The sequence below is a fragment of the Balearica regulorum genome, chromosome 3 (assembly GCF_011004875.1).
Source record: "Balearica regulorum gibbericeps isolate bBalReg1 chromosome 3, bBalReg1.pri, whole genome shotgun sequence".
NCBI classification, from domain to species: domain Eukaryota; kingdom Metazoa; phylum Chordata; class Aves; order Gruiformes; family Gruidae; genus Balearica; species Balearica regulorum.
This window is the reverse complement of record NC_046186.1, coordinates 7,265,621-7,282,413: the sequence shown is the minus strand read 5'-3', so window position 1 is coordinate 7,282,413 and position 16,793 is coordinate 7,265,621. Positions and strand designations below refer to the sequence as shown.

The 16,793-nt window shown below is 40.0% G+C and overlaps 1 protein-coding gene across 1 annotated transcript in view; it reads right to left on the bottom strand.

Annotated features, from left to right (window-relative positions):
- Nucleotides 1-16,793, bottom strand: part of CD2AP (CD2 associated protein) — an 86,357-nt gene that overhangs the window by 46,794 nt on the left and 22,770 nt on the right. Inside the window, exon 2 of the mRNA XM_075750482.1 lies at nucleotides 16,067-16,227. Coding sequence (XP_075606597.1) covers nucleotides 16,067-16,227 — 161 coding nt within the window. The remainder of the gene's footprint in view (nucleotides 1-16,066; nucleotides 16,228-16,793) is intronic.

The following is a 16,793-nucleotide window of genomic DNA, read 5'->3' as shown; positions in this document are numbered from 1 at the left end:
AAAAAAAAAAAAAACCAAAGAAAAAAACCCAGCCAACCAAAACCCAAACAACCCTCCCCCCCGCCAAAAAAAAAGAAACATCAGACCACCACCTTTATTACTATTTCATATTAAACAGACAATTTACTTTTAAGTCCAGCAGAAGTATCAAAGGCAGCAAAGTAATTGATGGGTTACAAACAATAGGAAATTATTTGAGACAAAAACAGTGACCACAACTAAAGACCAAAAGACCCAAAAATGAAAGAAGGAATGCTTGAGCAACTTTCTTGCCTAGCTTGAGTCAGTAATTGAACTGGTAACAGGTAGGAAATACTCAAAGTCTAACTCTAGACTAGCAATGGCAATCGTAACAGAAAATATAGTGGAATTAGATTAAAAGATTGGAGATCTAAAATAATTCTGTAAGCAGCAGTTACATGAAGAAAATCTTGCAGACAGATTCAAAGATTTATTGATTTATTTTCATCAGCAGAAACCAGAAAGAACAACTGGACAGTGGAAGAGACTGGTACAAACAGTCCTTCCTAATACAGCTAAGATATTAAAGTTGAATACTTCAATACACAGGTAAAAGAAACCTTCCGCATCTAAGACATATAAAAGGAAAGAGGACGCAAGGAAAAGATTATGATATCTATGAGAGAGAAACAGGAGAGGAGAGCTGCAAGTCAATCAGAAAAGATTTGCATTGAATAGACATGGGTAAAGGACTGGTATCAGCCACGCTTGAATCAGACAGTAAACAGTGATGTTTTACTTCGTGTATCAGAACGCACGCTGTGACTGTATGTCCTGGTTTCGTCTGGGACAGCATTAGTTTTCTTCCTAGTAGCTGGTGTAGTGCTGTAGTTTGGCTTTAGTATGAGAATAATGTTGGGAACACACATGTTTTAGTTGTTGCTAAGCAGTGCTTACACTAAGTCAAGGACTTTTCAGCTTCTCATGTCCTGCCAGCAAGAAGAGGCTGGGGGTGCACAAGAAGCTGGGACGGGGCACAGCCAGGACAGCTGACCCCAACTGGCCAAAAAGATGTTCCATACCATATGATGTCATGCCTAGCATATAAACTGGTGGAAGTTGACCAGGGGACAGCAGTTGCTGCTTGGGGACTGGCTGGGCATCAATCGGCAGGTGTTGAGCAACTATTTTTCATTTGCATCACTTTTTTTTCCTTGGGTTTTATTTCTTTCTCTTTTTGTTATTTCCCTTTTCATTACAGTTTTTATTACTATTATTATTTCAATTATTAAACTGTCTTTATCTCAACTCACAAGTTTTCTCACTTTTACCCTTCTGATTCCCTCCCCCACCCCACTGGGGCTGAGGGGAGTGAGTGAGTGGCTGCATGGTGCTTAGTTGCATCACATGAAAGTGCTTTGCAGCAAGGAGAGGAAAAAATAACCACACAAAATTCTATTGCTATAGCAGCTAGACTAAATGTAGGTTTGACAAAACTACAGAATGATAGTAAGCAGTGCATGGATAAGCCAACATGCTTTTTCCATATTCAACCTACTACCCTTTAGAACATCCTTGTAAAGCAAGCACTGCTTTGTTTTGGTTTTCCTTCTTGTTAAAGAAGAACAGCAGCATTAATTATCCTTCCTCAGGGCATTAAAAACCCACATTAAAACCAAATCAAGTTAAAGTAAATTCAGGAATCCCTGGTGTCCACAACTGCATGCTGTCTACTACACCACAAACCTGTATTTCACATCAGTCCTAACAGGAGGAAACTGCTCTAAGATTCATTTTCAAAAGCAAACATCAGGATCCTCTGACATACGTACCCATCACCACTGCCAGCAATTTCATCCTGAGCATCATTGCTATGACGCTCTGACCTTTTGGACGTACTAAGGTTTTACAAAGGCAGTCACTTTAAATAAGATACATATTTGTTTGGATCTCTGAAAACTGACACTATTTGATTCAAGCGTTAATAAATGCCCCATTAATTTGCACATCTCTGCCTGAACAGCTGGCCTGACTTTCAGTGGTTAGAAAACAACACTGCCCACAGGTCTCATCTCTGCATCTGAACCAAAGGTAAAACGACCCAGGTACCACAATATCCAACCTGAACATGCCCAATACTCTTATTCCTTGGCTTCACAAGTAAGGCATTTTTCTTTCTTTACTTCTACTGTTTTTTAAGTCAGCCTCATGTACTCAAACTAACAGTCTGCGCTGTGACAATACCAACAAAAAACCACCAGAACACTTCAGCTTGTTTTGAGATGAGGCCACCACCAGCTGCCAGCTAGCAAAAACAAAATGAAAATCTGACATTAACTGCAGCTGGAAGTTTTAATATTTTTATTATGCCACTCCGCTGCAGTTCAAGGCTTGTCAGTGTTTCCATTAGCAACACAGATTTTATGCATTTGTGACTTGGCAGTAGAAAGTCAATACAGACTGTCTCTTGGCATCCACCACACTCAACTGGGAAGTAACCACCCACTCTTTCTGTTGCAGACTACAGCACTAGTCATAAAGGTTTTAAGTTTTCATAATCTCCATGAAATGCTTATTTCACAACACTTACAAAATTTGCCAAAATCACTACAGGTTGATATGCAAAAATGTGCATAAATCTAACTCAACAACGAAAAAAATTGGGGTGATCTTAAGGGGATTTTTTTTTAATTGCACCTGTCACAGTTTAACAATTCCTCAGGGAAATGTATATATTTTTATATAAAATCTCAAAACCATGTGAAACAAGAATTATCCTTCTTTATACACAAAAATCTAGCGCATCTAAATTCACCTATAGCCCCATGTTACCCATTAAAATAAACAAATAAGCAGGCGGTCCTGACCTACTTTTTAAGCGATCAAGCAAGCGACCTTCCCACCATCAGCCGCTTGCCCATGCATCGCTCCAGCGGGGACAGCAGGATTCTCCCCGCTTCCATCGCCAGAAGCGATGAGCACAAAAATCACTGGGGCACTGGAGATTGAGAAAGCAGGTCAGATCGTCTGAAAGGACATGAGGAATAAATGATTATAAAGATGAAATCTACTCCTCAATTACAGGGCACAGAGAAGTTCATTATCCGGCAAGCCTAAATTCTTAGCTAGATTCTTCAAGCCTACATATTAAGGCTTCAGCTGCCCATCTCCTTCTATATATGTCATCGTACCAAGAGTAATCATCTTTAGACTTTTTACGTTATTTCCATTGTAAACTACAAAACATCAGCTTGTACAAAAGTGATGTGCATTTCTGTTATTCACTGAGTACATTTTAAAGCAAGATCTCAAGCAGCAGAAAATGGTCTCAACCCCTAAAGAGGCCGAAATGAAGAATACACAAAGGTAAATGTCTGAGCCTCCACATACGATAATCTCATCTCTTTTCTTCCCCTTTTCTCATCTCTTTTCTCCCTCATCAGAACAGCAGGAAAGAATCCATGGACTGGCAAATTAAGTTTATGATTCATATTTTACTGGGCAGGAAATAAGGAAGTCAGAATTGAACTTGTCACTTATTTTAGGGGAGAGGGAGGAATTGGAAGCTTGTGATAATCTACAGGCAGTAGTTTGGTTTGTACAAGTTTATCTCTTCCCCTCACAGCCTGTAAAACCCCATCACTGACAAACAACATGTGTGATTATAGAAGTACATATAAAAATCTGTACAGCTGCATGCAGATCAGATATTGTCAGCCATCATCTGTTCAAGTGCAGTGAAACACCGTGGTTCCAAAATCTTCACATTGCTAATTATTTAAGCACCCATTACCTCTCACATTTACAGTCTTAGTTGCAGCAACAGCCAGGCAGGCACAGGGCAGCCTTAACAGCTCGTCTCATAAATCTAAGATCTCCCATGTCCTTTCATTTTGCCAGCATCTCCTCCAACATGTTCTGTCATCCTCAATGCAAGCACCCACACTGGTGAAATATTTAATAAAGGCAAAGAAAGAAAGATGAATAATTTGCAGCTATTCCTATCTTCCCCATTCCTTTGCCACACTTGCCATGAACTGAAGACAATTTATGAACCAAAATAGCTGAGAAGCTGCTGAGCAATTTCCCTGGAGCATTCAGGAGGTCAGAGCAGGTTCCACCTCCTGACAGAAGAGCTCATCTGGGAGAGGTCACAAACTGCCTGACTCCCCAGAGGGTTAAACGTTAGTCTTGAAAATAGAAACAAATCACTTTAAAGATGAAAGTGGTTACCATCTAAAGAATGGACAAACAGAGGTTACACTTTGGTAACCTTTATTTTGCAAGACAAATCACCTCCTGGGCAGTTTAACATGCATCACGTGTTGATTTTTTTTGGCCTAATTTATGGCCGAAGTAGGGACTGTTTAACAGTAAATCACTGGGTTTATTTTTTAAGTGCTGACCCACGATCAGGCTGAACCAACAGTAAGGCAGCATCACTCCTCATCTTTGCCTCTTCCAAAACTGAAATTGCTTCATATTCTGACTTCAGTACACCCCAGTCAAAGGCACTTCTGTTCAAGACCAAGGTTAGAAAAGAGTTTCCAGCTGACATGAATCCCCAGCAGTTTCCTCAGGTGCTACAGACACATACTGCTATGGGTGTGACTGTTGGTGTAGCGCCTCAACACAGCACACCACTCGCTCAAAGGCCTTTATTGGCTAGGCATGGCCTTGGAAATTCCCCATAATGTTTCTTATAAGAGTTACGTAGAGCTATCCATTTACATCTACAGTTTTCGCATGATTCAAACATGAGAGTACAGAAAGCAAGGATGCAAAGTCCTGGTAGATAAGCTTCTCTGCCATCACGCAATGCCAGAATACATCTGAGGACTCTCTGTGCATAGCAAAGCTTCATAAATAGTTGGAGGAATATTTTCAGAAAGTTGAATTACTAATATTTGTGCCTGCTGCAGATTCAAATCACAATTTCTAACTTTTTCCCCCCAAGAATAAAATATAATTAGCTATAGAAGTGACTCAAACCAGGCTCACATCCAGTTTGCAGCAGAACCCCAGAGTTTCCTTCTAATAAATCACACCAACATCGCATCACTCAGCATGAAGTTTAACAAGTTACCAATATCTTTACACGTGTTATAATCTCTGCTAAATATAGATCATATCATACTGCCTTCCTGTTAGGAAGAAAGGCATCATCAGTCAGGCAAGGTATCACTTCTTTCTCACAATACATAACACATGTAATAACCAGCATCTCTGGGAAGCATAAAAAAAATTACTGAGTCACTTCAGACTTACACACTAAAACTCGAGCCATTGAATAAATGTAATATTTCAAGGTAAAAACAGGAAAACAACTGGACTTTCCTAAGTAAGGAAAATTCATCTCCACAGAAGGAATGTAGAAGGCTTGGAATTTCAGATCTTGCTGCAGATTATATATATGCATATACATGTACATATATTTTTTATTATACATGCATATATTTTATTCTTATATATATCATTAATTTTTATTGTTGAGAACTGGATACCTACACAGCTTGTGTCAAACAAATGTCAAAACAGATTCTGATCTGTGGTCTTGTTAATATTTGCAAAATACAAGAGATCTAAAAATGTGTAATGTCTTAACATCCTAAGAAGCTTTTGCGGATGCTAAAAAGACTCTTTCCATCTGCTTTCAACAAGGACCAAAGCCCAGATGCAGAAAAGCACAGCAGTCAGATCACCAGGCCTACCAACAGTGGAGCAACAAATCCTAAATTAACAGGAGTAATTAAAGGAGGCATAGCTATTCACATCAATGTTTCCCAACCATTTTATTAAGAAAAAAAGTTAGTCTTAAAATACTTCTAAAAATAATACCTAAATAATATTTTATGGTGCTGCCACATTCACGGCCAGGCAAAAACATCTTAAAACGTTAAATACATTTCTTTTCTATTCTACTTGCTTATACATATGAATATTGAATTATATTTCTTGTAATTGTTTTATAGACTAACAGTTAATGTCCTGTCAACCACCAACCATAAAACAGTGCTTTAGATGAATGAAACCAAGAATCACACGTGGCAGAGGGCAAGGCAGATCCAGCTCCTGCAGCACGTGGTGTTTTATCAAGCTTCCCCCACCAGGGAAGGCAGGAAGACACATTTCTTTCCCTTCTCCCAGTTAAAGTGTGTCTATTGCTGGTCCAGAGAAACGTGTGATCCATTAACCGCTACAGGTCCACTTTGATGTTTAACTGACTATCCCTTGTTCCTTCTCGCCATCTATCCCAGCTTCCTGAATCCACTGTCGTACTCAGCTTTCTTCTTCCCTGCATCCCTTTTCCAGGGCACCCATCTCTTTCCATTCCCTGTAAAACCTCCAGCACTTCACTCGTGGTCACCTCTGCACAAAGGTTAAAGCAAGTTAAAACACTGCCACATCTACACCCCATCGTAACACTTGCCCAAGACACAAAATTAAATGCTTAAGACATTTGCCAATAAGGGCTAAAAATTTAATATCCACTGAGATTGAGATTTATAAGAGGTTTAAAGAATAAGTTTTATCAAAGATTCACACATTAAGTAACATTTTTAATTGAAAATGCGTCTTGCTTTCTGCCTCTGTTTTGTAAGCAGCTAGGTGACAGGGCAACTGCCCATCATCATCAGTTTCTAACAGTTTGAAAGCTTATTACACCAAGTCCAAAGCTAATAAACTCGCATACATACACCAAAATAATATTTTTAGGAAGCGAAAAGTAACCGAAAAGCTTGTTAAGCCTAGAAAACATTTACCACATCTAACTTTGAGATCAGCTCATAAGATTAGATAGAAGCCAGTGTTCAAGGAAGGAAAACATACATTCAAAACCAAATTTAATCCTGAAAACACTGCAGTAGAAGAGAGCTAACTTCCCACCCTTAAAAAAAAATTCACAAGTAGCGCAAATGTTACGAGATGACAGGCCAGATGAGCTAACCTCACACAAGTTTAAGTTTCAAGTTCACAAGTAGATTACTTCATTCAACCTCATAAAAAAAGCAAAAGAACAGATTTAATATTAACTGTGTTGGGTGTACACACATGTTGATTTATTAGACATGTGGCAAAGTACTAAAAATACAGTGCTAGAATGCGCACCCAGAGCTTCCCAGGATGTAACGAACATTACATATTGCAGTACCTGGATAACCAACCTTTTTGGTGTTATTACATATGCTAATTCCAGAGTACATATTTATGACTGTATTTTAGACTTCTGTATAGAGTGAAGGTCTAAACTTAAAAGTAAGTTTTCTGCAAACATCCAGTCAATTACTGCTGACCAAGACCCTGGTGATGCTTTGTGGAGTTTACTCAGTGCTGGTTGCAAACACCCTCTGATGGAATACCCTGTTTGCAAGCTTTCAGCCAGAAAACGGTTACCTTGCTACGGTGCTCAGAGAGGAAGTTATAAAATTACACACAAATCAAGTGTAAAAACTAAATAAGGAAGGGCAGACTGTTTAATGTGGTTAAAGGAATAACTACTTGTATATACCTGTTGCCCCTTCCAGACTAGCTTGTGCAACAAACCATTACAGCCAAACTGAGCAGCACTATGAGTATCCAGGAGCGTGCAGTTACAACAGAGCAACGTCACAAGCCGATACGCCACTTGGAAAAGCAAGAGGCACGTGTACAATCAAGAAACTTGGATAACTCAAATCTGAGAGAATAATTAGCATATTAAGCAGGATTTACACAATTAATCATGTTTTATCCTGCCTTCCTTTGGAACAGTATCTCAGGTTCCCTTTCATACCAGTACTGCCACTGAGGCAAATTTTAAGTGCTCCTTGCATTTCTCCCATGCTATTGGCAACACAGTATTTGAAAATACAGAATATATAAATATATTTTAAAATACTAAATATTAAAGTAAGCACCAGTGTTTTCTTCATTCTGTGGTCACATTCAGCCACAGAAGACTTCACGATGCTGCAGATTTTAACTCTTACAGTGAAACAACAATTTTCAAATGCAAACTAAAACCTTCTTGACAGGTGATTTTTATTTTTTTTTAAAAATACTTTAAAGCATGGGTGCTCATCTAGATCAGGGAAAGGACTGCGTCATTTCACCAATTTTTCTGCACTTAAATAGTTAACATTTGAAGAAAGCACCTGTGACATTTCAGATCTAATAGTCCGTCAAGATAAGTAATTCATATAGCCACATAATTTTCTCATGCCGTAACTTTCTATATTGCCTTTAAATATGAAACAATTCACACACCCCCAACCAACACCGATAAGGCAATAAAATCCCAGCGTGGACATGGTGGCGATAAGAAAAGACAACCCTGCATGCAGGTGCCCAAAAGTGGCTGTACTGGCATAGCTGTGTCAGCAACAGCAGCTCCGCAGTTCAAAGTCTCAGGCTGTCTGCAAACTCAAACCAGCCTCAAGACTCTTCTGTTCCTGTCTTCATGCTCATAGGGTTGGGGCCCCACTGGTATAAACCCAAGCAGTCAATCCAGTGATTCGACTGCAAAAGTCCCAGGAATAAGAATAATTCATGATAAGCTCTGAAACCCAGCAAAAACTCTTATATATGACTATATACCTATATATCGGTGCCACTGGCTGTATCTGTCAATGCTTTCAGCTGTTTGTTTTTGAGGGTTTTTTTAGTATTATTTCGGAAACAATCCCCCATCACAAGCAAGACTCACCCAAGTCATCTATCCTGACATGCGGGTTGGAAGAAACCTGTTTCCTTGTTTATTCAGGCCAAAATAACAGCCTAGTAGAGACCCATCTCTCAACCCCCAAAAGCACAGAATCATTATCACGATTCTCACAAATCCCAGACACATCCCGATGGACAGATTAGCGGGAGCAGCTCAGGCAAACCCACATGGCACCCCCTGATAACACGCTCTCCAGTGGCACTATTTTCTCCAAAAGCCAGAAGAAAAATCAGCAGGAACGATGGATGACACCATCACATTGGCAACAGGTCTTAAGGCACCGGCCTGAACTCTCAGCTTGTCTCTTGGCAAGGAGACAAAGAGCCAGCTTACACCCATCGTTTCTGTCATATACTCAGCACTGAAACCAAAATTACTTAACATGACTTTCAATCTTGCATGTTTATCTTTGTTTCTGAAAAACAAGAACTGCCAGCTTCAAAGCAAGCATTGCCTTCTTACCAGCCAGGCTGCCTACCGCTCCCCAGGAAGCTCCTCAGTCTCACCTCCCTGCACAGCCCTCTGTGATGACAATTTCCTCAAAACAACAATAAAGCAAAGGAAAAAGCTATATAAATCAAAATATCATTTGACTGATAGAATTGATAAAATACTGCGTATCTAGTTTTCTCCAAGCCTTACTTGGATGTAAAGAATTTGAACAGAACAGTTGTCTGGTATAACACCTAGCAGAGGAACAAATCTCAAAATTTTGGAAATACGTACATGTTTTATTCCATTCTATAAAGACATCCTAATTACTTCAAACTAGATGCAAAGGGCTTATCCCGTATCCATTGTTTAAAAGGTTACAGTTACTTGTCTGTCTGTTTCTGAAAAACGAGAAAACGAGAACTATTTAGTCGTGCCTAGGTTAGAATTAGGAACAACCCAGAAGAGAGTGACTTGTCTCGCCCACAATCCCTCCCAACTCCACGATTCCTGTTTAAAGTTCCGGGTGAGGTCAATTTTCTATTTTTGAAAAAGAATTACAGAATACTCCTTCCTCCTTGAAGGAGTTTTCAGCCAAAAACTGCTCTCACCAGTTCACAGCATATTCAGTACTTAACAGCATCCCACCAGCAAGAACACAGGGAGGAGGCAGCAAAGACACAGCCTTAAGAAGGCAGGTCAGCTGTGATAATACTCTATAGTATTGGTATTGTGAACAAACACACAGACCAAGAGGATGAACAAGAAAGTAGCCCCTAAAATCAAACCACCCTTTTAAAAAAAGAAATTCTTCATGCAAACACCATGCATGTTGTCTGCAGGTCCTAAGGGTCTCTCTACACTACAGAAGGGTAGATAAGCTACACCAAACCCCAGTAATTTTATTACACAAACAACTCTAAGGCCAAGATTTTACACTATATATCAAAAAAACCCTAAAAATTATATTGCAGTCAAAACTTTTGAATTTGTGCTCCTGTTCATACGCATTACTCCAAAACACAAAATCTGTTTACAATATTTGATATTAAGAATGTACAGAAAATAAAGCAAGCTTACCTCTTCCGAGGACATATTTGCTCGAACACACCCAGTGTTGCAGGTTTTTTTATTTAGAGGGAGGAAGAAAAAAAAATGTCACAGTGAGCAAAGTTCACGTGTTAACCTGAAAAGGATCCAGACTCGGCGCTAAGCTAAGCGGGAGCAGCTACACACCTGCGCAGGCAAGACATTTTCTCCGAACCAGCTCTATCGCAGACGCGCCCTCCGCTGAGCGGGCAGCTGAAGCGGTGCATACCCCAAACACGCTTGTAGAAGTGTCCAGCTTGCTCACCGGAACGTCCCCAAAGCTTACCATCAAACTTTTCTACCTTAGCTGATGAAAGCTACTAATTAATCTATCTGCTGCTCCTCCCTCATTCGAGTTACTGCCTTGAGCTTATTATCAAACTGGTTTTACTACCGTGAAAAGCCATATTACTCACAATATAGCTAGTTACAAAACTAAGATAGCAATAAATGAAATAAAACAAGCAACTTAAGGTCTTAAAAACCTTCTCAGATATGTGTGGACAAAAACCTTCAAAAATGAGTAGAATGATGAACACCAAATCATCACTTCCAGCTTATCAACACAGTAGCTGGCTACAGAGTGAATAGTCACTCAAACAAACACATAAAATACAAACAAAAAAAACCCCAAACAAAAAAAGCCTTCAACATCCCACACACCTTAACATCTCCAAACACCTCACACATTCAACCTAACAGCAGCATTACTGCACTGCTCTGACCCATACTGGAGATGAATGTCTGTGTGCACATTTCACACTGTGATGAATTTTAGAAAGGAAAAGCCACTCTCAAAGAAAACAATAAAAGTCTCCTAGGTTTCCACTGCTAATTCCTTTCAGGAATTTATGAAGTTGTTTATTTTAAATTGCCCATACAGGAAGAGGGAAAAAAATGGCAATAACAATGTCAGGAACAAGAAGTCAAATTCAAATATTTCAACCCCACTAAAAGCGTACATGCACACAGTTCAAATGGGAATTTCAGATCAGGTTTTGTTCATAAAATTGGAACTCTATCTACTCCAAAATCCAACACTGCAATACAGGCAGAAAATCTTTAAAAATGCCTGTTACTGAAAGGCGACTTCACTGAAATTAGCTTCACAAGTGGGCAGTGTAGTTCTTGTACTTTCTTTACCTACTGGTTGTCAACTATAGAGTCACCACAAGCTTCACCACCACCCTGAGCTCTGGTTTCAGGACTCCTTTGGACATCCCACTCCTTGACTTCCCTCCTAACCTTTACAATAGGTCCCACTCTCCATCCAATGCAGTGACACTGTCACAATAGTACCTGAGGATGTTTTGGAGGCTTTATGGCGGTCCCCTTAACTGAGTCTACCTGTTTCCTTTCTTTTAATGCAAAAAAACACAAGTGGAAGTCAGCACCAAGAACAGACCGCCTCAGGCTGCTGGTTAACCCATCAAGCGATGAGCTCGCAGAAAATGCCTGGGTCTCAGCTGGCACTAGGAACCAAGCACCACCAAGGTCCGGTCCTTCTTCAAGATCTCAATGTCAACGGGCAAAAAGTTTGGGTAGAAGCCAATAAAACCCAACCAAAAAGTTACCAGTAGATGTTATGAGGCACCAAGCATCACATCAGTAACCACAGGAAGCTTCCATATGTTCCCTTCTGCATATGAGTATTTCAAAGTCATATAGTGCTTAGCTCATGTCTGTACAACAAATTAACACATTTGGAAACACAGCATTGGCTTTATTTGCTACACTTCTGACAGCAAAGACCCAACTGCTACACGAAACAAACCCACTACATAAAACTATTTTGCAGCATTTAGAAGCCTTGGGGGGGGAGGGAAGGAAGGCCTAATCAAAAAGCTATTTCCTGCACAACTTTAACAAGTCAAAATGAAGTTGATAGTTGAGGTCACGCTTCCAACGGAAAAGATGCCTTTGTCAAAGCATGCAGAAGTTAAAGTTGGAGGAGTGGTGTAAAATGTCAGTAAATCCTACGTATTAGCGAAGCCCAGAAGGAGGGAACAGAAGGGGACCGATCTGCTTTAGTGATGATACAGTCCGAACCTGGGGCATCCAACACATCCAGGCGGCATGCAGCCATAATCCTCCTGTTGACGTTTTGGTCGTCCTTCAAACAGGCAAGGAGGAGCCGCACGCTGCCTGGCAGCCAAGGGCAGTTTGCAGCTGCCACCAAGGCAACAAGCTTTTTTCTGCCCTTGGACAGGATGAAGCAGGGAAAAACTAAGAAAACGAGCAAAAACCAAACTGGCTGGAATTAGCGCCTCCCCCCCAATTCTTCCGCAGTCATTTGATGAAAATCAAATGACTTCTTTAAAAGAAGCCTTTATCTTCTGTAAAACCATCTAATATTTGAAAAAGAAAACATGTCCATCTTCACCCAGTTTAATCTGTCATAAATTTATTATGTTTTTAAATATTTTATAAAGGAAGAGGCTAGGCAGATCTAGTGGATAACGTGCACTTTCAGCTACAAATGCTAATCTTTTTCAGATGAGCACAGATTATAACTTACCATCCAAATTCAGCATGGAGAGGTTATACACTGCCCTCAGTTCAATTCTTAACAAACCAGCATATATATATCACCAAAAAAACCCAAAACCAAATTTACCTATAAAATGAGTTTAAGTCAGATCCCCATCTAATGCATGAAATTACACTCACAACAGGAGAGTAAGATGATCCTTTCAGGAAGGAATAAGTATTCAAGTACAGTCCCAGAATTTTGCACCCAAACGTGTAAAACTTGGTACAACCTTGGTCCTGTCCCCACCAATTTTCTCTCTCTGGTTGCATTTCTACTGACCCAACCTGGGAGATTCACCCCATGCACCTGAGGTTCCCCCAGTCCTTCCAACTTAGTGTCCTCCTCAATGCACCCTTCAGACTTTCAGCCTCCTTTCCTTTATTTCCTTTAGATATTAGGAAGAATTTCTTTCACTGCAAGGATGGTAAGACACTGAACCAGATTGCCCAGAGAAGCTGTGGATGTCCCATCCCTGGCAGTGTTCAAGGCCAGGCTGGATGGGGGTTTGGGCAACCTGGTCTAGTGGAGGGTGTCCCTGCCCATGGCAGGGGGGGGGTGGAACTAGATGATCTTTGAGGTCCCTTCCAATCCAGACTCTTCTATGATGGTTCCCTTTCATGTGGGTCATGAGAAGTTAGCAGTATTTGTCCATCTTCAGCATCCTTCTTGTCATTACCCCTCCTAATCAACTACTACACTTCCCTACTCAATCCCACACCCCTGTGGTCAGAGCAAGATGTCAGTCCTTCCCATAGGAAGCCCAGAGGACACAGAGGCCACCACCATCTCATTGAGCTACTGGGTGAGGCAGCAAATGAGTAAATCAAGGGACCTTCTTTGTTCACAAGGCCAAAGTACAACCCCGCTTCAGCTTGTTTCCACCTCCCTCCAGCAGTTCACCCACACCTTGCGGTGTTAACATTGCACCGGGCGAAGCAGGAGCATTTGAATTTAGCTGTTGAGGCTCGGTATTTGCAGTGGTCTGGTCATAGTAATGTTTCATAGATCCTGCACCATCAACAACCTACTGCAATAGCAAATGACAACAGTTGGGGGGAGACAGAAAACCACCACTTTTCTGCAACAGCTTTCCCAGGAACAGTCTCTCAAACTATCACTACCTGTAAATTAACTTTTCAGCAGAAACTATAATCAAATTTGCCATGAGGAAACCCATGACTTTTACTTCCCTAACAATTAATGCTTTCCCATTATCTCATCACTGCATGACAGTCTTCCAGCCTATGCACACCATCTTAAAAGAAAATGTTCCCAAGACCAGCCTCATAACTGGACTTAACTCCAGCACCAAGAAAGCAAGTTATCCCCTGCTGTCATGAAACCAAAGAGATAATTGTCTTCTACACAACTTCCTTTCTACTTCTCCAAATCCCTCTGCCTTCTAGAAAATTGACTGCCCTCTGTAATTCAGGATATCCGACCATGCCATGAACATACTGTAGAGTTAAAAATACCTGGAGCTGAGATGGATAAAGATTTTTCAGGATGTAAATAGTTTAAAATGAAGTTTATAAAAGCCACAGCTGCAGAAGGGCAAGAAAACACCCAAAAAGTTTAGTATTTAACATGTAAACAAGCCACATCCAATCTCTTTTTGCTGTTCAGTAGAAAGACAGTCTTGATGACACAAGAACCAGAGAATAGCCATGTCTGATGCTTTCTTCCTATATGGCACTTGAGTACTAATTAAATACATTAACGCAGTAATCATCAAAACACCACTTAAGGTAAAATTACTATTTACACAACAGTAAAAACCCAAAATGGATTTAGAACTAAACTACAAACAGCTTAAAAATACTAGGCAAGTGAAAGGCATTCATATAAACTTTTCCTTGGTAAAAGACCCTCTCTGAGAACAACTGGATTATTCCTGTCAGTTTTAAAAGGCAGAATACTTAAATGCCTCCACAGTAAATAAAAAATGAGTAATTTTGCTTTTTCAGTAAGATGAACAGAAAAATTGTCAAATTTAATGTAAGCAAGTGTAAAGAAGTGTTTATAGCACTGGACAAACTTCCCCTTAGGTTTAATGATATGAAAATATCACAGTAAGAGACACTAGATAATTCTGTTTTGCGAAGAATAAATTTCACTTTAAAAAAAAGACAGGAATATCTAAAATTCTCTGTGAGTATACTTCACGGAAATTACACTAAGGAAGTCTTGGAAGTTACTGAAAAGGTTAGAAAGCATAAAGAAACAAAATAACTTCTCCATAACACTTGCACAGTTTAGATGAGAAAGTATCTGCAGCTCAGCAGACTCTGAATTTCTGGAGTTACACGTGGAATAGCACACCTAGCTGCTTTGCAGACTTCTTCATTGTAAGCAACTAATAACTAGGTGCATACTCTAATATTACATTTAGAAAATTTGCAGAGAAAACAGGAAAAAAAGTGGAAGGTGCAAACAAGAACTTCAATTAAAATTGGGACACAAACACAGAAAAAAAAAATTTATATATAAATAAAAGGTTAAATAACAGGTTTGAGAAGCACTGTCTCACAGCAGAAAACAACTACCTCAAGTCAGTTGCACAGCACTGAGTGAGACAGAGATCCCAGAGCAGAGGATCATACGTAGAGAGATGATGACTAATCCAAAGACACCACGGTGCTGCAGCCCAGTGGAGCACTTACCTTACACCCTTCCCATTACAGGTATTTGCTGCTGACAAATGGGAAACCTGCTCAGGAAACCAAACAAGCTAAAAGCCAACCTGAGGTCACAGTTAGCTTTTAGCTGGACACATTCCCCACCCTGTTCCTTTGCATGGTCACAAAAAGGGCAGTGCCAGCAGCAGGGAGTCCAGGGTAGGGCAGAATTGCTCCTTCAAACAAAGCAGCTTAATCCAGGCTGAAGCACCCACACAACCACAGCCTGAGGATGTAGTTTCTCATTATAGTTGAACTGACTGAGCTGTGACCCCACTTTCCCAACTCTCTCATGACTTGATGTCTCATGTAGGGGTAGGTTTGGGATTTTTTTGTGCGTGTGTTTTTCGGTTTTTAATCAGTTCATCTCACTAAAGCAGGTCACTATGGCTACAGACAACTGTTAGTGCATCGCAGCATTAGGAAGGAAGCAGAACATACAGTGCAAGGGTACAGACAGAAAGAAATGCTAAAATGAATAAGAAGACACAGCAGAACTTACTCAAAAAAGCCTTCAAAAGCATACTAAAAAAGATTAATCATCTAAAAGGTCTTCCGGTTACAAAAATCACCTTGTTACAAATACGACTGATGTGTATTCTAACCGTTTTAAGAATAACTAGCCTGCTGTACCATCCCAGTAAAACCAAGTCAATGCAGAAAACTCACCTTCACAAAATTGTCAGGGAACATGCCCCTTTTGCCATTTAACTCCCCTTCTAACCATCCTTCTTCTTCCAGTTTTTTCACATTCCTGATGATTTCCCCAACTCGGATCGTTAACTCATCATCATGCACTGCATCATAGTCATATTCCACAATATAGTCCACTAAAAAGAAAGAAAAAAAAAAAACAAAAAAACAATTACAGTGAATGCAATGCAGATGTGGAAATGAAACTTTAAATCCATGCATGTACAAAAAGGCAGACCTAATGACAAATGCAAAGAACAGGAGTTTCTCTTACAGCAACAGTAATTACTGAACTGTAGTGTTCCCAACCACTTTGGAGATGGGGAAAAAAAAAAAAAAGGATAGTCACTTATTAGAATAAAGTAAATTCAGAAATATGACACCGTGTCATATTTTATTGGTGGCGGGTAGGTTTTTGTGCATGTGTGATGGAAGGGATTGCTGGCTGTGGTTTTTTGACCCTCTGCTTTGCCAAGTCCCAGCCCAAGATTTACCAATTATGAATCACTGCCCACAGGGCAAGTGTTTGTTACTCAATGCATGTTTTGGGGCCAAGGAGGGAGAAAGGTTCCAATTCTGCATGTATGATATGTACATGCAATGCATTGTTAGTTCTCATACTTGCATCTGCTATTATATCTGCAAAAAAACCTGATTGCTGCACACACGCTATTTTTGCAGGTTTGATCCAAGAAATATAATA